General features: G+C 38.9%; 1 protein-coding gene across 1 annotated transcript in view; it reads left to right on the forward strand.

Moving 5' to 3' along the window:
* EIF4G3 (eukaryotic translation initiation factor 4 gamma 3) overlaps positions 1-25,361 on the forward strand; it is a 359,681-nt gene that overhangs the window by 207,459 nt on the left and 126,861 nt on the right. The window contains exons 9-11 of the mRNA XM_052636017.1: positions 879-976; positions 2,811-2,933; positions 20,735-20,843. Coding sequence (XP_052491977.1) covers positions 879-976; positions 2,811-2,933; positions 20,735-20,843 — 330 coding nt within the window. The remainder of the gene's footprint in view (positions 1-878; positions 977-2,810; positions 2,934-20,734; positions 20,844-25,361) is intronic.

Consider the following 25,361-nt stretch of genomic DNA (forward strand, 5'->3'; position numbering starts at 1 on the left):
ATACTCAAAGGCATGAACAGTGTTGAGATTGATGTACACAAGGGGTAGGAATAGGTTGTCCCTGGAGCAAAGGTGTGGAGTTTGAGAACGGTAGAAAATGTAGTTAGAAAGGTGGAACCTGGATACTTAACTTAGTGAAAGTGAAAGTTGCTCGGTTGTGTCCGACTGTTTGTGACTCCATGGACTGTAGAGTCCGTGGAATTCTCCAGGTCACAGTACTGGAGTGGATAGTCTTTCCCTTCTCCAGGGGATCTTCCCAACCCAGGGATTGAACCCAGGTCTCCCGCATTATGGGTGGATTCTTTACCAGCTGAGCTACAGGGGAAGCCCTGGATCCTTAAGTATCTGGACTTTAGGCTGCTTTTTACCAGCCTTTTTACAGCCCCAACAATAGCATTCTTCGAGCCTTTATGATGGCTCCCTGTGGCGGTGGTTCTCCGCAAGTAGAGAGAAGAATTAGACCACCCCAGCTCACAAGATGATGAGCTGTATTATCCAGCCCCTGACCAAACCCACATGCAGAACATATTCACACAAACCTTTGTTTGAAAATTATGTTTAGAGGCAGTGAGCACCCAGAGTAGTTTGTTTTTTTTAAGCAGTAACTCTGGTGTCAGTTTGCAGGAGTTGGTTATTTAATTGCTTTTTTGTAGTGGATGCTGAAAAAGAAAATATGATTATGACTGTTTGGGAATCAATCATTCTTTAACCACTTCAGTAGCTGGAAGGGGTGAGCTAGGGGAAAGAGAGAAGTGAGAAGGACGCTTGTTTTTTTACATTTTTAAAAGTAATTGTCTAGATTCATGGTGTCATTACCAGTCTTATAGTGGTTGACAAAGTAACTGAATGCTTTTTTTCGTTGTTTTCTAATTCCTTAGGAACGCCTTTTTACCCAAGTCAGCCAGTGTACCAGTCAGCTCCTATCATAGTGCCTACGCAGCAGCAGCCCCCTCCAGCCAAGAGAGAGAAAAAAACAGTAAGATGTGTTTATTAGTTTTCCTCATTTTAGAATTGAATGTCCATTTTCTATCAAGTAAGTCTACCTCCACCTGTACTAATTACTCACCTCAGTTCACAAATGAGGGCTAATTTTTCTTCCTCCCTTACATCCTCTCCACTATACCTAGAGGATTTGTATGAGCCTGTAATGAGATGGTGCAGATACCCTTTGCTTAATATTAGTTTTCAACATGCGCTAAGCTAGCTATGCTAACTGCCATCCAGCTCTAGAACTGGGAAGGTTTAGTCATGAATTGACAGGGGGAAAATAGCACAAGAGAAAATAGAGTACTGAGGACAACGAGGAAAATCTTTCTGATGGAGCAGATTTAAGAAACAGAAAGCAGAATTTAGAAAATGTGTTGTAATTGTTTTTAATAAATTTAACAGAAGCTTTGCCTCTGTCCATTCAATCAGGCCTAAGGGAATTAGGGTACAGAATATGAACTATGCACTGCAGAATATTTTATAGAAGAGAGGTTTGCAGGCTTTTGAAACATCAGAACACAAATGAGCGATACTTACAAGAGTGTCTCAGATCACACAACTAAAATAGATGTGAGTGACATCTTAAAATTACTCTCATTTAATAAAAATTAATTAGGTTCAGAATTTGTTTTTTTTTTCCTAATCAGACGCAAATTGCTTGTGCACATGTCATAATAAAAAAGACATGCTGGTGTATCTCGACACCGCAGGTGAAAACTCATGCTTTGGCGATGTTGAAACAGCATGGTAGATGTAGGACTTGAACATTCTTAGAATGCAGAAAAGTTAATTTAAAAGCAATGAAAACAGACGACAGTATTAATATATGTTACTGAAGAAGAAGGGAGCAGATAGATTGAAAAATAGTACGTAAAACTATAGTAGAAACAAGATTCTATAACTGATAGTAGAAATCTTAAACCTCTTCCCTAGAAAGCTTCCAGGTTCAGGTGGTTTTATTAGTGAGTTCTTCGAAATTTTGAAGAAGCCATGGATGGCTTGGTAAGCTCTGGATTTAATGACGAGCAGAAGCAGGTTTTGTGTCTCAGCATTGTCCCAGGACAAAAGGCCTAGACCCAGGCGCTCCATCTTCATGTAGAACCTTCTCCACTGTTTTCTGTAAACACAGGCCCTCACAAAATTACAGGAATACCATCCACATTGTTCTGTGTCTTGTATCTGTTCATTTACCAATACATCTTGATAGTCACTGTATATTAGTATGTATAGAGCAGTCTCATTTTTTCTACTACTGTTTGTTATTTAATTGTAAGGATGTAATATAAAGTTTTAACTACCATGTTTTTGATCAGTCTTTAAGATCTTTCTGTCTTTGCTGAAAAAAAAAAAAACAGCATTGCATTGAGCATCTTTAAGGTTATCTGCAACATAAACCTCTGTTTCTTTGCCCTAGGATATGAATATTTTTCACTTTGCTAGAGAACCATTTGGGCCTTTAAAACTTTAGAGAGTAACTTCCATATTTTACAAATATTTTATGAACTCTGTCTTACGTTAAGCATTACAAATAAAATCAGTTCAGCATTGCTTAAAAGATAAATGTTAATAGTTTGCCTTTTTGACCTAGAAATTCTTCCAACTAGGTTTCATGCTAGCTTGTTGTGCTACTTTAGTTCAAGCCACCGTGAATGGCCTAAATTCCTTTGAATGACACCCTGTGGTTCTCTGATTGAAATCAAGTCAGATATCAGCTCTGATGTTTGACATGTTTCCCAGTTTGCACCTTTATACGTCATATTCCTATAAATGTACTATGTAGACACCCATCTGTAAATATGCTGTCTCAATTTATAACCTTATAGATAAGAATTCGGGATCCAAACCAGGGAGGTAAAGACATAACAGAGGAGATTATGTCTGGAGGTGGCAGCCGAAATCCTACTCCACCTATAGGGAGACCCACTTCCACACCTACTCCTCCTCAGGTAAGACAGAGCATGCCGTGATGGGTGATGGTGTGTATCTGTCACTAACCTCTCTACTCAGCTGTTTTCTTCTGAAGCCACTTGACTGTACTTTTTTGCTTTCTATCAGTTGTCTCATAGCCTCGAATATCTAAATGATTTTTAAACAGACATGTTTGTTTCTCTTTGTAAACTGTTATAACTTCCAAATTTTTATTGGTAATGTTTCTTTGTATTGTCTTCACACTCAGAGCATAGCTGTGGCCCCTCTTCCTAATTATTGCTGGGCACCAAAAGGAGCTGCATTCCCATGGAAACCTCATTGCTAAATGAGCATTTTGTATTTTCAATATGGAGTCTTAGGAATTAAATGCTACACACTATGATAATACAAACATTAAATTAGAGAATTTAAACTTCTTCACTGAACACTTTTGCTTGAGATGATTGCCTGTGTTTTTTCAGAGCATATTTAAATGTCTTACAGGTACACCTCTTACTTTTAAGTCGTGCATAAATGAGCTTGAGTGGAGGGTGTCTTCTTTAATTATTTGCAAAGGTTTTTAGTAAGTTCTGTCAAACACTTGTTTGTTCCTGTTGCAGAATGTGGTTATCAATGATCTTCTAAGAGCTCACTTTCCTGCTTTTAGACATCAAGGCATTCCAGGAGGAGCTGGGGTTTAGTAGACTATAATAGAGAAGGGATTCCCCCTTCCCCCAAGTTTGACAGAATTTTGATTTCATCGTTAGGTTATTTTAAACTAGGCTAAACCATTCTGAGGAGGAGAATGATTTCAAATTTTCACAATATCTAAAGTATGAATACTCAGCATAGAGAACAGACGTAACCAATGTTCTTAAGGTCTAGGGATCTGCTTGCTTCTCCCTCTTGTGGCTGAATGGTGAGGTACTCCTGAGAGCCCAGTTTACAAACAAGTGATATGGATGATCAAATATAAGGCAATTCACAATGACAGACTGTTGACTTGATTTTAGTAGTACTGTACAGGTTAAAAAAAAAGTTCTTTAAAGAGCCCACAGATACATGTTTAAATTTAGAGCCCCTTGAAAATACATGAAGTTTGAATAAGCCTCAAACCTGAGACTTGTGTGTGATGACATATTTTACTTGGACATGATGATACTGTCTGGCCGACTTTTATCTTCCATCATCTAGCAAAGTAAAATGTGTAACCACGTAGGTATAGGAATTGTGAGAATATATTGATGATTGTTAATAGAACCTTTTACCATGCTCTGTTATTTCCCCAGGGATATTCCAAATCTGGGGTGACTGAATAGGGCTTAGACTCAGTCTTGTCCCTGGATATGAATGTGGAAGCAGCAACATTTGCACATTTAAATTAATCTACTTTATGTGCTCTGTTAGGAGCATCCTATTGCAAAAGTTTAGGATTCGTTCATAGGGGCAATTCAATTTTGGTCTGTATTTTCCAACTTTAGTTAAAATATTGTTATTGTCAAACTATTTAGTTTAAATTCTCAACTAGAGCATGTATTTCTACATTTTAATTCCCTGTGAGGTTTTTTTTTTTTTTTTTGTCTTATGGAGCTTGATCGTACCCTCTGCTGGTTATCTCTCTGACCTTAGTCATGGGCATCCTTTTGCTCTTTATCACTCTCCAGGGATCCCAGGCCTGAATATAAATGTATGTGTTTGGATCATCATAAAGCCCACTGAATGTACACTTTTAGTTGATAAAGATCATCAATCAATTATTCTAATGTTGGTAGTTCTTTCTGAGGTGTAATATCATCATGAAGCATTACTTCATTAGTTTGCATTTAAATACACAGTTACCAATCTGCTGTCTTTCCAAATGCATGAAACTCATGGAATGGATAAATAACCCGTTAAGAGACATATGAACTAGGAATACCTCATTTTCCTCTTAAGAACAGCAAGAGCACAAGCATGATGATGGCAACTGCCCCTTGCCTTCATTTTTTAGGAATTCATAGAGTGATACACATATAGTAAGAGAGGATAATCCCCAGTTAAGGGAAGCAATCATTAATGCCTAATTGTTATAGCATGTAAAATGTTGACCTACAGTTTCAAAAGAAGCTAGAAATCTCTGTGCAAATAATCTGCAAGTTTTAAATGACAACCCATTTCTACCAGTAAATAGCACTATGCCACTCAAATAAACCCTTTAGATTTTGCCTAAAACTGCTTGTTTGTAGCTGTGGCCTAATTCTTAATAGATCCTGAATCACATTCTAGTTAATTAGATTGCAGATGAGACAACCTGTTTCAAACTTTATGACTGAATAGCAAACACTGTGTTGATTCTGGCCTTACAGAGTACCTGCTTTGAATTACAGTTGCATGTGTTGTAAATAGCAAAGCCCTTTTGCTATGATTGAGGTCATCCCAGTCTCTTTAAGGTAAATAGAGGATAATTGCTGATACTTGACCGTCCTCCTGTGAGGATATACTGAGAAGCATTAAAGCACAAAGGTGACCAAGTGGGTCATAGTTACAGCACAAACTCAAATGTGTTGGGTCAGAGAAACCCATTAATGATGGTTGGTATAGGTGAGATAGTATAGGGCAGGGGCTTTGGGTTTGAATCAGATATACTTGGTTTCAAGTCCTGGTTCCATAGCTTAATTTTGTAACTTTAGCCAAATTACTTAATCTTCCAAAACTGCAGCTCCACATTTTCAAAAATGAGGGAAATAAAGCCTCATAGAGTTATTATAAGTATTAAGTAAATACTTAAAATTGCTTAAGCTCAGAACATAATGAGTATTCAACAGATGTCATGTTACTTTTTAAAAATTGAAGTGTAACTGCTTTCTGGTATAATGTTGGTTTCTGTCATACATCAGCATGAATCAGTGATACGCACGCATATGTCCCTCCCCTCTTGAATCTACCTCCCACCCCATCCACCCCTCTAGGTTGTCACAGAGTCCCGGTGTGGCTCCGCTGGGCCATACAGCTAATTCCCCCTGGCTTTCTCTTTCACATATGGTGGTGTGTGTTTCCATGCTACTCTCCATCCATCCCAGCCTCTCCTTCGCCCCGTGTGTCCACAAGTCTGTTCTGTCTGTCTGCGTTACTAGCATTGCAATTACTGTTATTGCAGGAGGCACAGAAGATGACTGGAGGCGTCTTGAAGGCTTCACAGCAGAAATGCCACTTGGTCTGAGTTCCCAGATTGGTATTCACAAGATGGAAAGAGAGAGAAGGGTATATTAGCAGAGTGGCTCTATATACAAAAAGGCACATGATGATGGGAAATTGAGTGAAGGAAGACTGTTAGCATTTCCGATGATAAAGTAGGAAGTCAGTTGAACGAGAAGAAGTCAGTTAGAGAAATATTCAGCAACTGGTTACTAAGAAAGTAAGGATTATAAAAATGGTGACTGTATAAATTATCATCTAAATTTGGGCAGTTCTAGAAATGAATGGGGATGCTGTGAATCGTTTTGCTGGGACACCAGGCAGAAACCAGTACGGTCCAGGTAAACATATTGCATGGTTCCCCTGGGTGTTAGAAAGAGGGAAGAGTCAGGGGTGATTCTTGAAGCTTAGATTCTGGGATTTATAGTAAAATATAACATGAAGTAGACATGGGTTTTGAATAGGAGGATAATGAGTTTGATTTTGGCAAACAAGCAAGCTTAGAGGAGTTAACTGAGAGAAACTGTGTTGGAGGAGGAGAATGGAAAGGAGAAACAGGTTTTTGTTGCTTCTGTTTTTGTCCTGAAGAGTAGATTGCATTTAAGTATTCCTGTTTCCTAAGTTTTTAAATGATCTGTGGAATAACTCCTTCAAATTTAATGTCTCAGATGTATTAAAAGTGTGTACATGTTTGTATCCATGTGCCTATTCAGGTGATGGTAGTGTACAGACAGGTGCCTAGATGGACGTCATAGAATAATAGAGTACCTGATGCTGGTCTCCACTCTGTCATCGAGATTTACGACCTGGGGTCAGAATGCTAAGTCCTTTAACCACCTGTTTTTTTTATCGTGTAAAATGAAGGATTATACTAAGTAATCAGTACTTCAGAGTCTCCCAGCTGTATCCCTTGTTGGTGGCAGTAAGGCACAAGGACCATTTTCGTATTAAGAAATGTGCTACTTCCTGAAAGTTGCTTTGGACCCTGTAGGGTAGAAATAAATCCATAGTGTTGCACAGTCAGCCCTCCCTATCCACAGGTTCTTCACGTGCAGATTCAAATAACCAGGGATCAAAAATATTCAGAAAAAATTGCAGCAAGTTCCAAAAAGCAGAAGGTGAAATTACCATGCACTGTCATGTATTTACATAATATTTACATTGTATTAGGTGTTATAAGTAATACAGAGATGATTTAAAGTATTGAATTGGCCAAAAAAAATTGTTTTGAGTTTTTCCAGGCAGAAAAACCCAAACAAACTTTTTGGCCAACCCAATATGTGGGAGGTTAAATGCAAAAACTACACACACTTTCATGTAAGGGACTTGAGCGTCTGAGAATTTTGTTATCCACAGGCTGTCCTAGAACCAGTCTCCCATGGATACTGAGGGCTGATTGAATAGGCAAGTGTTCTAGAATTGTCTCCTTCCAATAAAAATTTAAAATTAACTATATGCTTTGTTTCCTCTCCCTACTCCCTTTTGTTCTTTCCTTTTTTTGTTGTTTTATTAATAAGAAGTACGCTTAAAATGAAGCACAGATATTACTTGAGGGAGAGTGCTGTGTCATAGAGTGTAGGGGTTGATGAAAGATTATTTATTGCTGGCACGTATTAGCCTCTCCTGTCTTTTGGGAAAATTACCAAAGTCAGCGGGTTATTCAGTCTTTTGAATAGCTTCTTATAAATTTGATACCTGGAAATCATCTGGCCATTTGTTAATTAGTTCACTTTTATAGTCTTAGCAGTAGCAGTTAACCAAAGTTAGGTTCTAATGTTTAGATAATAACATTCATTTTGTAAGTACACTAAGTAGGTAAGTTCTTGCATAAAGAATTTGAAAATACCTATATAATGTAAACAAATCCACTCCTAAGTTTTAAAATGCCATTTTGTCATCTCAGGTATGGTATGGTGTGGTATGGTACTACGGTAAAGGTGCTCAGTTGTGTCTGACTCTTTGCAGCCCGTTTGGACTTGAGCCCGCCAAGCTCCTCTGTCCGTAGGATTTTTCAGGCAAGAATACTGGAGTATGATGAGTGCAGTAAAGATCCTGGTTATTGAATTAAATCACATCATTCTTCATCTTTAATAATTTCTCATTAGTACCCTCCTTTCTGGCTCAGACGGCAAAGTGTCTGCCTGCAATGTGGGAGACCCGGGTTCGAATCCTGGGTTGGGAAGATACCCTGGAGAAGGAAATGGCAATCCGCTCCAGCACTCTTGCCTGGAAAATCCCATGGACAGAGGAGCCTGATAGGCTACAGTCCATGGGGTCGCAAAGAGTCAGATATGACTGAGCGACTTCACTTCACTTTGGCTTAAAAATAGTATTTTTCAATTATATGAAAACTGTGTGCTTAATTCCTCAGTCATGTACGCCTCTTTGCAACTCCATGGACTGCAGCCCACCAGGCTTCTCTGTCCATGAAATTCTCCAGACAAGAATACTGTAGTGGGTTGCCATTTGCTTTCCAGGGAATCTTGCCGACTCAGGGATCAAACCCCAGCCTACTGCCTTGCAGGCAGATTCTTTATTATCTGAGCCACCAGTGAGGCCCAAATTTTATTTTACATGATTATTTAGTTTCTCCTGAACTGTATTTCTTCATAGGGCTTCACCAAATTTTGTGAAAGCCTTTGTTATTAAGAGTGGTATGACTTTACACCAGATATACTAAATCTGAATCTTGGTTATAAAGAAAGTGTACCTTGAATTTTCACATGTGTGGGAAAATTCCTGTCTTTTGCCACTTATTGCCAGACATTGAACGGTTCCATTGCATCTCATAGTCATGAAGTAACCATGATGTTTAGTAGGGGATCACAGGAAGTATTGTAAGAGAGCTCAAAAAACGATCAGGTTTAATCTTTTGTCTACTACTAATAATGTATTTTCAAAATTACAGTGATTTCATTTTGTATGTATAAAAATTACAAATCTTCTTTGGAAAGTAGTAGTAAAGGAAGACATTACCACCATTAATTTTATTACCAAAGAGTTAACTGTTAACTTTTTGTTGAATATCCTTTCAGACATCTTTCAGAGTGTGTGTGTGTGTGTGTGTGTGTGTGTGTGTGTGTATCGCTACCTTCCTACGTATAGTTGAATATATTTGGGTTTATTCATGACTTTTTTTTTTGGCTGGTCAGATACTCGGCTTGTGGGATATTAGTTACCTGGCCAGGGATCGGACCCAAGCTCATGGCAGTGAAAGTGTCGCATCTTAAACACTGGTTGCCAGGGAGGTCCCTATGACATTGTATAAGTTCTGTGTTTTCAGTGATCATGCAGAATATTCTTGTTTGATTATAGGTGTTATAATTCTTAATGGCTACATGGTATTTCCTTGTTTGGATGTGCCCTAGTTTATTTAATTGATATGTATTCGTATTCTTTCCTGTTTATGACTAATAATAACTATGCTATGATGAACAACTTTACTTGGGGATCATAGCCTCCAGAAATATACCAGGTAATCTCCTAATCGCAGTGTAAGAGAATACCCGTTTCCTTACGTTGCTGCCTTACTGATGGATTGCAAAATAATACCTCATTTAGTGTTTATTGATTGATTGGTGGAGTTAAAATTTCTGATGTTCAGTGGTTATTTGTGTGTGTATGAGTTTTATGTTCATGTCTTTTGTACACATTTCTTTTGGAGTGATAATCTTTCTCTTATATATAAGCATTCTTTAAATGTTAAAGAAATCCCTTTGCCATATGTAATTTTTTTTCTAGTTTGATGATTGTGTTTTAACTTTAATGATGGCTTCTGTTATATAGAAGTTAAAAATCTTTTTTCCTCTCTTTGTAAGTTTTTAATTTCTTTTTTAATTGAAGGAAAGTGGCTCTACAGTGTTGTGTTGCTTTTTTCTGAACAACAGTGCAAATCAGCCATAATCACAAATATATCTCCTCCCTCTTGAGCCTTCCTTCCCACCCCAATCTATTCACAGGGTTCTGGTTTTTAATAAGTAACTGATGATTTGAGGCTGAAACTTTGAAAGATTCTGCCATCAAAGATAATAAAATGAGCAGTATTTAAGTTTGGTTATTTTACCTTTATCTTTGATTGACGTGGAATTTATTTTGATGCATACAATGAGATTTGGGGCCTACTTTTTTCTTCTTCTTGTTCTCCTTTTTTTAATCAAACAGTTCGTCTCTTTGTTTCATTATTTATTGAATAGTTCTTCACTGACCCTTTGTTTTTAGATGTTTTAATTATTTACTGAATTATGAAATATTCCTGGGTCTCCTTCAGACCTTTATATTCCCCTGATCTGTTCTTGTTTTTCTTTTTGGCTGTGACCTGTGACTTGCGGGATCATATTTCCCCAATGAAAGGATTGAACCTGCCCTGGGCATTGCTGGTGTTGCATCCTAACCACTGGACTGCCAAAAGAATTCCCTACATGGATCTGCTTTAATACAATTACTGTACTATCTTACATACTGTAGCTTTTAATATATTTTACTATTTTACAGTGAATTTTATCCACATTATTCTTGGTTTTTAAAATTTTTTGTTGTTGTCATTTAGCCCCCTGAACTCTCTTATTAGGGCTTCCTAGGTGGAGGAGCCTGGTAGGCTGCAGTCCATGGGGTCACTAAGAGTTGGGCCCGACTGAGTGACTTCACTTTCACTTTTCACTTTCATGCATTGGAGAAGGAAATGGCAACCCACTCCAGTATTCTTGCCTGGAGAATCCCAGGGACAGTGGAGCCTAGTGGGCTGTCGTCTATGAAGTCGCACAGAGTCGGACACAACTGAAGCGACTTAGCAGCAGCAGCAGCAGCAGCAGCAGCAGCAGGTGGTGCTAGTGGTAAAGAACCCGCCTGCCAATGCAGGAGACTTAAGAGATGCAGGTTGCCAGGTTGAGAAGATCCCCTCAGGGGACGGGGGGGCGGGGGGCCGCTTGGCAACCCACTGTAGTATTCCTGCCTGGCGAGTCTCAAGAACAGAGGAGCCTGGTGGGCCACAGTCTATAGGGTCGCAAAGAGTAGGACACAACTGAAGTGACTTAGCACGCATGCCCTCTTGTTAAGCCTGACAGCTTTTATGTTGAGTGTCTGAGTTTCCTTCAGCATTCCTGACACCTTTAAGGAAGTAGTTCTCTGTATTGCAGATGTGTGTTATTTTTTCAGGTTAGTGTTTAAAAAAGGTTTTCATTAGTCTGAATGCCTTTAATCTAGACATACATTCTTTAGTTTGTTTCATTGTTCTGTTTTATTTTATACTCTTGAGTCACATATTTAGGTCACCTATTTGTTTACAAAAGCACTTGAGTTTGTGAATCCCGTGTTTCTATTTCCTGAGGTGTTTGGTGTGCTCCCTTGGATTTTTTTTGTATGTGTAAATTATACCATAGTCTGCGCCAGTTGCTCAGACAGTAAGCCTAGAAGTCATCTTTCAATTTTGGTTTCATATTCCACAACCATTTTATCAGCAAGTCCTGTCTGGCTCATTTTCACCATCTCCGCTGCTACTGTTATTCTCTAAACCACTTCAATTTCTATAAAGAACAGTAACTTTCTTACTCATCTCCTTGCCTCATCTTGCCTGCTTGTTCATTTTACTTTCGAATTGAAGTATAATTGGCATATCACATTACATTAGTTTTAGATATACAGCATATTTGTATGTATTGTAAAATGATCACAATAAGTCGTTAACACCTGTCACCACCATACATAGTTAAAAGAGACCATGAAACCTTTTAAAATCTACTCACTTTGCAACATTCAGATATGTAATATGGTATTATTAAGTGTAATTGCCATGCTGTTCATTGCATTCCATGATTCATAAAATATAACTGGAAGTTTGTACCTTTTCCCACCCTACCCCCACCAATCTATTCTCTTTTTCTTTGACTTTTGTTTTATTTTTTAATTTTGCATTCAAGGTAGATCATACTGTGTTTTTTTCTCTGTCTTACTTATTTCACTTAGTATGGACCTTAAGGTCCATTCATGCTATTGCAAAGGGCATATTTTTTTTTAATGGTTGAATATTGTTCATCTGTGTGTGTGTGTATGTGTGTGTGTGTACAGGTTTTATTCTTTAATGTACTTCCCTTGAAAGAATCAGAAGCTGTAGAAGCTAAGGATTTTTCTGTTTTATTCTCCATGGGTTCTCAATGTTTTGTATGTGATAGATGCCAGGGGAGAAACTCAAACATGTTGAGTTCCTGCATGCACATACACACAGCTTTCTAAGCGTGAAGTCTTAGAATTCTCTCTCTCACTTAGAAAAGAAGCATGTTTTGGTCCTTTTTCCCAGTGCCATTGATTTTTTTCCACTCTAATCTTCATAATGTTTCTCAGTTATGGGCAGTACTTGTTTATCCCCAGGATTTGTATATCTCTGTGACTGGTTAATACCTTTTCATTAGCTGTTCTAAAGAGAAAGTGTTAGTAGCTCCATCGTGTCCCAACTCTTTGCGACGCCATAGCCCGCCAGGCTCCTCTGTTCATGGAATTCTCCAGGCAAGATTACTGGAGTGGGTTGCCATTCCCTTCTCCGGGGGAATCTTCCCAACCCAGGGATTGAACCTGGTCTCCCACATTGGAGGCAGATACTTTACCATCCGAGACACCAGGGAAGCCTTTGTATATGTTTAACACATTAGATATTTATTAAAATGCTAACTTTAAAGTCATTGAATGGGACTTTGAAGAATCAGTTACACATAAATGATGAAATGTGAAGCGTTCAAGTAACCTTTTATGATAATAAATTACATCAGTACCTTGGTTATATTTCTATAACTATTTGGAGTCTCTTTCTCTCTGAATTACAATAGGAGTCAGCACCCTTTTTCTGTTAAGGGTCAGTTAGTACATATTTTCTGGTTTTGCAGCCACCTGTCTTTCACCACTACTCACCTGTGCCATTGTAGCACAAAAGCAACCATAGAGAATATGTAAATGAATGGCTGTTGCAATAAAACTTTGTAAGTTTCCTATAATTTTCATGTGTTAAGAAATATTGTTCTTTTAAAATTTCCCTTTTTAAAATGTAACAAGTTCTTATCTCATCAGAAGAACCCTGGGCCATAGCTGCCGGTCTCCTGTCTCCAATTCCTTCTGTACTTAAGCATCCTGTCATATACAAGTTTAAAATAGATAGTAAATAAAGGTGACATCTTTTGTGGTAGAAACCATGCAGGTTATGTCGAGACAAAGGAATTTTATTTATTTTTTAAATCTGTCAAATCTGATCTTAAAATTTCTATATAACTCTTAAAGGCTACTTTTCCATTTACAGTTCTTATAAAACCTTCCCTCTTTTCCTGTGTTGTACAATACACCCTTGAGGCCCAGTAGTCTGTGCCTCCCACTTCTCCACCCCTATATTGGCCTCCTCCCCCCGGCTGATAACCATTAGTTTGCTCTTTATATCTGTGAGTCTGCTTCCTTTTTTTTATAGTCACTAGTTTGTTGTAGTTTCAGATTCCACTAGTAAGTGATATCATACAGTATTTGTCTTTTGGTATCTGACTTTTCTCCCTTAGCAAAAGCCCCTCCAAGTCCATCCATGTTGCTGCAGATGGCAAAATTTTCTTTTTTTTTTTTTTTTTAATGACCCAGTAGTATACCATTGTATATATATATTCCACCTCTTTTTTTATTCACTTGTCTGTTGATGGATACTTAGGTTGCTTCTGTATATTGGCAATTATAAATAATGCTGCTGTAAACATCAGGGTACCATGTAGCTTCTCAAATTAATGTTTTGAGTTTTTTTTTTTTTTTTAATATATACCCAGGAATAGAATTACTAGGTCTTATAGTAGTTCTATTTTTAGTTTTTGAGAAACTGCCATACTGTTTTCCACACGAGCTGCACCAGTTGACATTCCCACTAACAGTGTATGTTCAGTTCAATTCAGTTCAGTCACTCAGTCATGTCCGACTCTTTGCAACCCATGGACTTCAGCATGCCAGGCCTCCCTGTCCATCACCAACTCCCAGAGTTTACTCAAACTCATGTCCATTGAGTCGGTGATGCCATCCAACCATCTCATCCTTTGTCATCCCCTTCTCCTCCTGCCCTCAATCTTTCCCAGCATCAGGGTCTTTTCAAATGAGTCAGATCTTCCCATCAGGTGGCCAAAGTATTGGAGTTTCAGCTTCAACATCAGACCTTCCAAGGGATATTCAGGACTGATCTCCTTTAGCATGGACTGGTTGGATCTCCTTGCGGTCCAAGGGACTCTCAAGAGTCTTCTCCAGCACCATAGTTCCAAAGCATCAATTCTTTGGCACTCAGCTTTCTTTATAGTTCAACTCTCACATCCGTACATGACTACTGGAGAAACCATAGCCTTGACCAGATGGACCTCTGTTGGCAAAGTAATGTCTCTGCTTTCTAATATACTGTCTAGGTTGGTCATAACTTTCCTTCCAAGGAGCAAGCATCTTTTAATTTCATGGCTGCAGTCACCATTTGCAATGATTTTGGAGCCCCCAAAAATAGTCAGCCACTGTTTCCCCATCTATTTGCTATGAAGTGATGAGACCAGATGCCATGATCTTAGTTTTCTGAATGTTGAGCTTTGGGCCAACTTTTTCACTCTCCTGTTTGACTTTCATCAAGTGGGCTCTTTAGTTCTTCTTCGCTTTCTGTGATAAGGGTGGTGTCATCTGCATATCTGAGGTTATTCATATTTCTCCCGGCAATCTTGATTCCAGTTTGTGCTTCTTCCAGCCCAGCGTTTCTCATGATGTATTCTGCATATAAGTTCAATAAGCAGGGTGACAATATACAGCCTTGATGTACTTCTTTCTCTATTTGGAACACAGTCTGTTGTTCCATGTCCATTTGTAACTGTTGCTTCCTGACCTGCATTCAGGTTTCTCAAGATGCAGGTCAAGTGGTCTGGTATTCCATCTCTTTCAGAATTTTCCACAGTTTGTGGTGATCCACGTAGTCAAAGGCTTTGGCATGTTGCCTTTACCAGTGTGTTTTTTCATTTTTCATTTTTATTGTTTCTAGTTTTTTGTGTAGAGAAGTTCCTTTAATATTTGTTGTAAAACTTGTTTGGTGGTGCTGAACTCTTTTAGCTTTCCCTTGCCTCTAAAGCTTTTGATTTATCCATCAAATCTGAACAAGGACTTTGCTGGATAGAGTCTTCCATTTTCTCAGGACCTTTCTCTCTCTCTCCTCCTTCTTGGACCCCTATAATGTGAATATTTAGTGTACTTGATGTTGTCCCAGAGGTCCCTTAAACAGGCCTGTTTTCTTTCTTCTGTTCAGTGGCAGTGAATGCCATGACTCTCTTCCAGCTTACTCATCCATTCCTCTGTGTCTGTCTCCTACTGTGCCCTGTAGTGTATTTTTCATTTCACGTGTTGTATTCTTCATCTCTGGTTGGTTGGTTCTTCATATTTTTCTCTTTGTTAAAAGATTCTAAGTTCTCATTCTGTATCCATTTTTCTCCTGACTTCTTTATCATTTTTGTGATCATTACTTTGATGTCTTTTTTTGGTAGATTGCCTGTCTCCACTCCACTTCGTTTTTCCCTGCCATTTTATCTTGTTCCTTCACCTGGAACATGTTCCTCTGCCTCCTCATTTTGACTGAGTTGCTTTTTTCTGTTTTTATGTATGAGGTAGGTTGGTCCCATTTCTCAGCCTTGGGTAAGTGTCCGTCTGTAGGAGACCCCCTGTTTCCCCCAGCAGTGCGGTTCCCTCTTGTCACTCAAGCTGCATGCTGTAGGGCTTCCTGCTCAGAGGTCTAAGCTGGTCCTTCTTGTGTAACAGGCTGACCGTGTGGCTGATCTGGTAGGCTCTTTTGGCCCTTAGTGTATCTGACTGCCAGGCCCTTCCTTGTGTGGATGCTGCTGGGAGCTGTTCAGTGGGCCTGATCAGGAGATAGCTTGTGGTAGATTCCTCGGGCCTTTGGCCTAGTGCTGACTAGGCAGGATACACCAGGTCCTGGGGTTAGTAGTGTCCTGCAGAACTAGTTCCTGAAATCTGGCTGCAGGCCTTAGGGATCCTAGAACTTGTTTCAGATTGTTGGTGGGGGAGCCAGGTCCTTAACATGGTTCAGTGTCACATCTGGGGCATCCTGAAACTTGTGTCGACCTGCTAGTGAACTGAACCTCGGCCCAGCTGATCCCAGGGTAAGGTCTGGCCTGGTGTGAGTGGGCTGGGTCTGCAGGCTGAAGGATCATAGTTTTCTGCATCTGATGTCTGCCCGTGTCGCGTGAGGCTGGTCTAGTGTCTCAAGCAGGCTTCCTTGAGGGAAGGGACACTGGTTGCCTGTTGATGGTTGGAAGGGAGTTCTTGGCCCTCAAGTGGGAAGGGACATGTCTTCAGGCATGTCTGAAGGTGACTGTGGGCTCAAGAAGTCTTTTGGCAATTTGTCTGTTTATGGGTGGGGCTTTGTTCCTCCCCAGTTGGTTGACCTGAGGCATCCCAGTGCTGGTGCCTAAAGCTGTCCTATGGGATTAAGATTAGAATTTGGAGCTAGTAGAGCCAAGAGCAGTGTTTAGGCAGTAGAATGTCCCCAGTTATTATCTGTGTGCTCAGGGTGAGCCACAGTCACCACCCATCCTCCCTTCCTCTCCCCACCTCTTCAGAAGACTGCCCCAGACCAGCAAGTAGGCCCAGGCTCCTGCCATATTACTGCTTTTGACTTGAGTCCCAGTGCATATAAGATTCTGTGTACACCCTTTAAGAGTGGCGTTTCTATTGCCCCCAGTCCTATGGGGCTTCCAGAGTTAAGCCAGAATGGCCTTCAAAGCTGCGTGCTCTGGGGTCTCACCTCCTAGGTGCAGGACCCGTGGACTGGGGAGTCTCACTCGTACTCCTCTTGGAAATCCTCTGCAATATAACACTCTCATTTGTGCATTGCCCACCGAAGGGTATGGGATTTGGTTATATCATGAGTCTGCCCCGCTACCCATCTGGCAGTTCCTTCTTTACGTCTTTAATTATAGATCTTTTCTGGTAGGCACCAGTCCTTTTCATCAGTGGTTTTTGTATAGACAGTTGAGATTTTGATGTGCTTGTGAGAAGAGGTGAGCTCACTCTTTTTTGCCCTACCATCTTCTGTACTCTAAAGAAATGGATTTTAAACTGTACAAAGAGGCATTTAAGACAGTCCCAGATACTGTTACCTCTTTCACGTGCTGTATTCTATTTTTTTTTAAATGAATTCTTCCAGTGGGCCCACATCTACCATTCTCCCTTCAGGCTAGTACTTCAACTTTAATGTATACATTTTTAACAAAATAGATTCTCAAGTAATCTTTATAAAGGGAATTCACTTTTTGGGTACTATCAAGTATGTGATATCTTGCCATACTTACTGTAAATAAGCTTCCTTAACACTCTGTTTGAAAAGTGAGATTTTTTTTTTCTTCTGCTTGAACTTTGATTTTGAAAAATTTGGTGTGGGGAGGGAATTTAGTGATGAAATAAATCATGAACTATTGCAGCAATGTGATGTTGCCAATAAACCCTCATCTTCTGGCTCTGATCATCTTTATTGAGTTATTTTACATTTTGACACCAATTGATCTTTCAGACTGATTTTTGTAAATTTTCACTCCTGTCGATAGTGAAAGTGAATGAAATGCAGTGCTTTTGAAATTCCTTTAAACATATTCTCAACAGAGTAGATCATTACCTAGGAAGCGATGAAACTTGAGGTTAGCTAAAATTTTAGATTATTCTAAATTAAAATTAATCTGAAAAAAGATTAAAGTATTGATGTGTATTAGTGTGTTATTTTCTTAGTCCTGTCAGAGGCTTTAGAGAATGCTGAAGTTGGATGACTCTGTAAGATCTTTGATTCCTTTTCATTTTACAGCTGAGCATTACCTTTTTTTTTTTTTTGGCTGCAGAGAGCAGCAGGTGAGATCTTAGTTCCTTGACCAGGAATCTAACCTGTGTCCCCTGCACTGAAAGCTTGAAGTTTTTACCATTGGACCACAAGGGAAGTCAGTAGCTATGGAAACTGAGTACTTTCCTAGCATTCTGAGTCTATGTATTAGATACCTGGATTTGGAACTATGAGTTAACCAGCCAACTATGAGTCACTCCTTTCTTAGAAATCTTTATACGTAAAATCTTCCTAGCGCATTGTTGATGGAAAAATGTCTGTGCAGTTGTCTATTTAATATGATTGAAGGTATTTTAATCTTAGATGAAAAAACTCTGATCTGTACAGATTTACGGATACTTATAGATACCATCAGTCTTTTACTCTCTTAAGACTCTCACCTTCGCCATGTGTCATTTATTTTGGTGACCTTCTTTCAGCAGATACCTTTTTTTCAATCGGTTATTCATTTCCCAGACTATTTAAATAGTTAATATTTTATTTCTTTCTGGTAAACGTGACACAGTATACAGATCTTTCTTTCCCGAGTTATGTAGATGACTATTTAATAAATGTTTGAAATTAAAAGACACTTACTCCTTGGAAGGAAAGTTATGACCAACCTAGACAGTGTGTTGAAAAGCAGAGACATTACTTTGCCAACAAAGGTCCGTCTAGTCAAGGCTATGGTTTTTCCAGTGGTCATGTATGGATGTGAGAGTTGGACTGTGAAGAAAGCTGAGCGCTGAAGAATTGATAGTTTTGAACTCTGGTGTTGGAGAAGACTCCTGAGAGTCCCTCAGACTGCAAGGAGATCCAACCAGTCCATCCTAAAGGAGATCAGTCCTGGGTCTTCTTTGGAAGGAACAATGCTAAAGCTGAAACTCCAGTACATTGGCCACCTCATGCGAAGAGTTGATTGATTGGAAAAGACCCTGATGCTGAGAGGGATTGAGGGCAGGAGGAAAAGAAGACGACAGAGGATGAGATGGCTGTATGGCATCACTGACTCGATGGACCTGAGTCTGAGTGAACTCTAGGAGTTGGTGATGGACAGGGAGGCCTGGCATGCCGCGATTCATGGGGTCGCGAAGAGTCGGAAACGACTAAGCGACTGAACTGAACTGAAATAACATAGACTCTTTCCTTTGTCCTAGAGCTGTTTTCAGCCATAAAATCCAGCTGAGTCCCTACAGTCATCCCTCCTTATCCACAGGGGATTGGTTCCAGAACCCCCACAGATAGCAAAATCTGCAAATGTTTAAGTCTATAAAAGTCTAAAAAGTAAAATGAGTAGTACAGTCAAGTCTGCATATCTGTGGGTCACGCATCTGTGAGTACAGAAGAGTGACCGTTATTTCCCTTACAGCTATGATTGCTTGCTAACTTTAAAATTTTAATAATAAAAAATTTTTCCCACTGGAACTAAGAATTCAGAGTAGAATAATCACGGTATTACTATCCATTTGTCAGTGATGCAGAGTTGAAAATAGAAACTCTTCATTTTTTACATATGGAAATATAATTTTAGTGGTCTTCATTTAGAAGAAATTGTGGAATGTGAGTACTTTCATGATTTATAATGAAGAAGTGAAATAATACCATTTTCTGTGTTTTTATATGTTATTTTGTACATCATGTATAGTCTTAGATAAATTATGCACATTGTACATCATGAAAAGCAGTTAGTTAAATGACATTATAAATAATAGATGTTTGAACTCCTTTCATTATATGTTCCTACACTCCGTGAGACATACTGATTCAAATATATTTTTCATAAACTCCTACTTTTAAGTGGCCCTATCTACCCCGAATTTCCCCCTACCCTCCAAAAAAATAAAAGTCAGATTGTGCAGGGAGCTCTGCTCTGATAGCACTGGTAGAATTTGATGTGGACGACTATAGCTATGAAAAATTGACCTTAGATCTCCGAGGAGAGATACTGCTTTCTTGTGTGGCTGTTGTGTAACCCTCAAGTCCAGAACAAATACCTAACTGGAATGTGATGTAGAGTGAATGTTCCTGTTCTTTCTTGTATAATTCTTGTTCCTCTAAGTGAAACATGGCTGCAGTGTTTTTCAGCCTACTCTGCTAGGATTTTGATGGACATTTTCATTCCATATACTGGCTGAGTGCAAAGAAGGGTTTTCTCTTACCTGTGAAAAGCCAGATATTTTACTCAGCTTTCTGCCTCTGAGACTATATCATCCTTGACCCAGAATCTAAGGACATTTTAAGGCGAAAGTTCCTTTAAAGGCTTTCCAAGTTGCATTTCACCTCTATGATTATATGGACAAATGATAAGAATCACCATTCTCTATTGTTTTCTTGAATCAGTGATTTTAATACCCATCATGTTTTGTTTGTCCTGGTTTTGACTGATGAACTATCAATACTTTGCTAGGTAATTTATAAATGAAGTTGGCCAATTCCCATTGGTCTTAACTGAGAAGATGCTGAATTCCTTCTCAGATGTGACATCTGTCGTTAAGTTGAAAGTCTGTCCTTAGAAGGAACACTGGAGAATGCATTGTACTAATAATTGTTGCGCGGTCTTCTCTTACTATGGTTAATATTAATCATCTCTTTCCCCTCCCCCCTTTTTTGCTGCCTCTTTTCCTTTCCTTCCTTGTCTTCCCATATACTTTTTGAATTTATTAAACTGGCCTATATATTTTTCCCTTGCTTTTCTTGTTTGTTTGTTTTTGTTTTAAATTTTGTGACCTCCTGCCTTTGTCTTCCCCACTTGCTTGGGTTCCATGTTGCTAGTTTTTATGTTCGCACGCTCATTATCACCCTTTTTTGTACTTCAAATCCCAGCAGCTGCCCAGCCAGGTCCCCGAGCACAGCCCTGTGGTCTATGGGACTGTGGAGAGCGCTCATCTTGCTGCCAGCACCCCTGTCACTGCAGCGAGCGACCAGAAGCAAGGTTTGTGCACGACTGTTTTCCTCCCTCTTACCTTTAGTCTCTTTTTCTAGAAAACTTAATTATTTTGCGTCATCATTTAAAAGTAAGAATGAAACATGGGGATTATCTAGAATCCCCACTTTTATAACAAAGCTTTGAGATAGAAAATCAAAGTGTTCTACCTCTAAGAAAGTAAAGTAGGTATGGTACGATGAGTAAAAGTTTTTCCTACATTTTGGTAATGCCTCATTGTCAAATGTGTATTTATAGGTATAAGCTTAGCTGCCTTAAATGGTTTTTTTGGAACAAGGTTGAGGAAGATAAATCGATGTATGTATTGTTTCGTCAGAACAGCAATTTCTGTTCGTAAGTTTAGCATGTTCATGTGTATCTTACTATTTTTAAAAACATAAAACGTTACTTCTTAACAAGCTTGGCTTCTGTAGCCTCAGTTGAAGGTAGTACTGAGTTCAGATCCTGACTGCATCCGGTAGTATTTGGTCTTGATGAGTTATTATGCTGAATATCTTAATTTCTTCATTTACTAAATGGAATGAGGAATAGCTTCCTTATAGAGTTGTTATGGGGACATACCAAGCATTGGAAAAACACTTAGTAAATTACAGCCTGGTAAATTTTCAAATTGTGGTGTTGGAGAAGACGCTTGAGAATCCTTTGGACTGCATGGAGGTCAAACTAGTCAATTCTAAAGGAAATCAACCCTGAATATTCTTTGGAGGGACTGATGCTGAAGCTAAAGCTCCAATGCTTTGGCCACCTGATGTGAAGAGCTGATTAGTTGGAAAAGACCCTGATTCTGGGAAAGATTGAAGGCAGGAGGAAAGGGGAACAACAGAGGATGAGATGGTTGGATGACATCACTGACTCAATGGATGAATTTGAGCAAACTCTGGGAGATGGTAAAGGATAGAGAAGCCTGTTGTGCTGCAGTCCATGGGGTTGCAAAGAGTTGGACATGACTGAGTGACTGAACAACAGCAACAAAATTACAGCCATTATTATTGTCCAGAATCATACTAAAGTCTCCCCTATTAACCTTGGACATAAGGGACCAAATGTTTGGTGAAATAAGTACACATATTACCTCTTGGATTAAAAATAGAAAACTTGAAGGAAAATCTCATGCCAGAAAGTGGGATATCATAGCCTCTCCTTCTTTCCTGCATAGTTGGATTTAGGTTGACCTTTTAGCTAAAATTGGGAGAATTCATTAGGTACAGGGGAAAGCAGGTTACTATGTTCATGCTTTTATAATGTTTCTGACTTTATTCTAAGAATGATTAAAATCATATGTGTTTTCTATTTTCTTGAATTATTTATTCTTCCAGATATCCATTATTCTGTAGCTGATGTGTACTTTCTATACTTTTTAAAAATTATTCTTTAAAAAGCTTTGGGTTTGGCAAATAATGAAAATGGAGGTATTTAGTACTATTGTTTTTTCACTAGACTACAAGTTAATCACTCTCACAAACTTGTAATGCATGGTTTTGATGTTATTTTATAGTGTGCAAAAGTAGTATGGTATTCTTTCCCTTTAGTATTCAGTAGCCTAGTATTGAACATAGACAAGCCTAAATTTTGTTTAATGAAATAATTCTAAGTCACAACATAAGTAACATATCCTGAATCTTTGGAATACTTCTACAGGTTGCACTGTCAAATACTACTTTCAGCAGTGTTCAGAGTTGGAGACTCATAACATGTTTAAAGTTAAATTTTTTAGTATTAAAACCATTCACCTTGGAGGAGGGCAGTTCGTAGGTATTGTGGAAGGCTACTTCCTATTGATCAAGCAGTCTTGAGTAATTCAGATTACTTTCAGTCTGAGTTAAGAATTTTCAGGGTTCAAGATGTCATTTCCTTTGCATGGTCATTGAAAAAGCAAGAGAGTTCCAGAAAAACATCTATTTCTGCTTTAGTGACTATGCCAAAGCCTTTGACTGTGTGGATCACAATACACTGTGGAAAATTCTGAAAGAGATGGGAATACCAGACCACCTGACCTGCCTCTTGAGAAACCTATACTCAGGTCAGGAAGCAACAGTTAGAACTGGACATGGAACAACAGACTGGTTCCAAATAGGAAAAGGAGTGTGTCAAGGCTGTATATTGTCACCCTGCTTATTGAACTTCTGTGCAGAGTACATCATGAGAAACAGTGGGCTGGAAGAAGCACAAGCTGGAATCAAGATTGCCGGGAGAAATATCAATAACCTCAGATATGCAGATGACACCACCCTTATGGCAGAAAGTGAAGAGGAACTAAAAAGCCTCTTGATGAGAGTGAAAGAGGAGAGTGAAAAAGTTGGCTTAAAGCTCAACATTCAGAAAATGAAGATCATGGCATCTGGTTCCATCACTTCATGGGAAATAGATGGGGAAACAGTGTCAGACTTTATTTTTTGGGGCTCCAAAATCACCGCAGATGATGATTGCAGCCACGAAGTTAAAAGACGCTTACTCCTTGGAAGCAAAGTTATGACCAACCTAGATAGCATATTGAAAAGCAGAGACATTACTCTGCCAACAAAGGTCCGTCTAGTCAAGGCTATGGTTTTTCCTGTGGTCATGTATGGTTGTGAGAGTTGGACTGTAAAGAAGGCTGAGCGCCGAAGAATTGATGCTTTTGAGCTGTGTTGTTGGAGAAGACTCTTGAGAGTCCCTTGGACTGCAAGGAGATCCAACCAGTCCATTCTAAAGGAGATCAGTCCTGGGTGTTCTTTGGAAGGACTGATGCTAAAGCTGAAACTCCAGTACTTTGGCCACCTCATGCGAAGAGTTGACTCATTTGAAAAGACTCTGATGCTGGGGGGTATTGGGGGCAGGAGGAGAAGAGGACGACCGAGGATGAGATGGCTGGATGGCATCACCAACTCGATGGACGTGGTTTGCGTGAACTCCAGGAGTTGGTGATGGACAGGGAGGCCTGGTGTGCTCTGATTCATGGGGTCGCAAAGAGTCGGACACGACTGAGCGACTGAACTGAACTAAACTAAACTGAATCTTTTTTGCTAGTTATAATTATGCTAAACATACTTAAGAATTACCAAGCAGAGAGGCCTTAAAATGTTTTCTTTATGCTGGCTTTCTCTGTAGATTGATGTATGGTACTAAGAATTCATAATATTTTGATGGTGGTAGCTCTGACCTAAGATTTTTGGATTAGGAGATACCTGTGTATCTTGTCACATTTAGGCATTGATTTACGAGAGAAGAAATGCAAAATTCTTTGTTTCCTCTCATTTTTTTCTTTTAGGCCTAGTTGAAAGTTGAATAATGAAATCAGCATTTCAGGTTGATGTTTGATGTGAATTTGGGTGAATTAAAAAATGTTTGACATTACCTTGGACTTCCCTGGTGGCTCAGACGGTAAAGCGTCTGCCCACAGTGCAGGAGACCTGGGTTCGATCCCTGGGTCAGGAAGATCCTCTGGAGAAGGAAATGGCAATCCACTCCTGTACTCTTGCCTGGAAAATCCCATGGATGGAGGAGCCTAGTAGGCTACAGTCCATGAGGTCGCAAAGAATCGGACATGACTGAGCAACTTCACTTCACTTCACCTTGATCAAAGAATAACTTCCATTTTAGATATATTTCATAGGGCTTACAGTAATTTTTTAGGACTACTGCTTTCTTCCTCTAGTACTAACTATTCTCCAGAAAACTCAATAATACTGATTTTCTGTTTTTAATTCTGTCCATAACTTGTCAATATGTATAATTGTTTTCAGAATAGTTTTCTTTTTTAAACTAAATGTATGTAATTCAAATAATATTAGAAAGGGTTCATCATTTTTCAGATAATTTTTTTTATAGTTAAAGTATTTTAAAAAGTTACTTAACTGTAGATTCATTTTGAAATTAAAGTACGATACAAAACTACACTGTTTGAAAAGTTGACATTATCCTCAGAAACAATAGATTCTGTATTCTACGTTCAGATTGGTTTTTCTTTCTTGATGGAAATATTACTGATGGTTTGTACTGGGATCCCATTTTATCCCCAAAGTCTCCCACTAGTTTGATTCACTTTTATACTTCTTTTTCCGTAGTACTGCCTTTCCCCCTCTGAATTGGAAGAATTTTGAATTTGAAATCAGTTTCAGTTTCTTGCACTTTTAATTTTTAAAACCCTATCTGTAAATTAGGAACATGATAGTTTTTATTCCACTGGTGATTATAAGACTTAGAGGACATTAAGTATATATGGTATTTTACATTTCCTGGCTCATATTAAGTGCTTAATAAATATTAACTGCCACAATGGTCTGGCTTTCTGTTTCTGATGTTCACAGCTGGACTAGTTACATGCAAACCAAGTTGTCAGACAAATATGTCATTTCCCATTTGTTTTGGTACTTGATAAAAAAGGGAAGATCTCAACTTAATTTATATCAATAGAAAGACTGTTGAGTGAATTAACACTTTGAGTTGGTGTTGATAGTGTAGAGACACAGCTTTTTAAATGATTGAACAATGTTTGAATAAGTGCATTCAGTCCAGTGTATTGGGGAT

The sequence above is a fragment of the Budorcas taxicolor genome, chromosome 2, assembly GCF_023091745.1.
Source record: "Budorcas taxicolor isolate Tak-1 chromosome 2, Takin1.1, whole genome shotgun sequence".
In the NCBI taxonomy this organism is placed as follows: Eukaryota; Metazoa; Chordata; class Mammalia; order Artiodactyla; family Bovidae; genus Budorcas; species Budorcas taxicolor.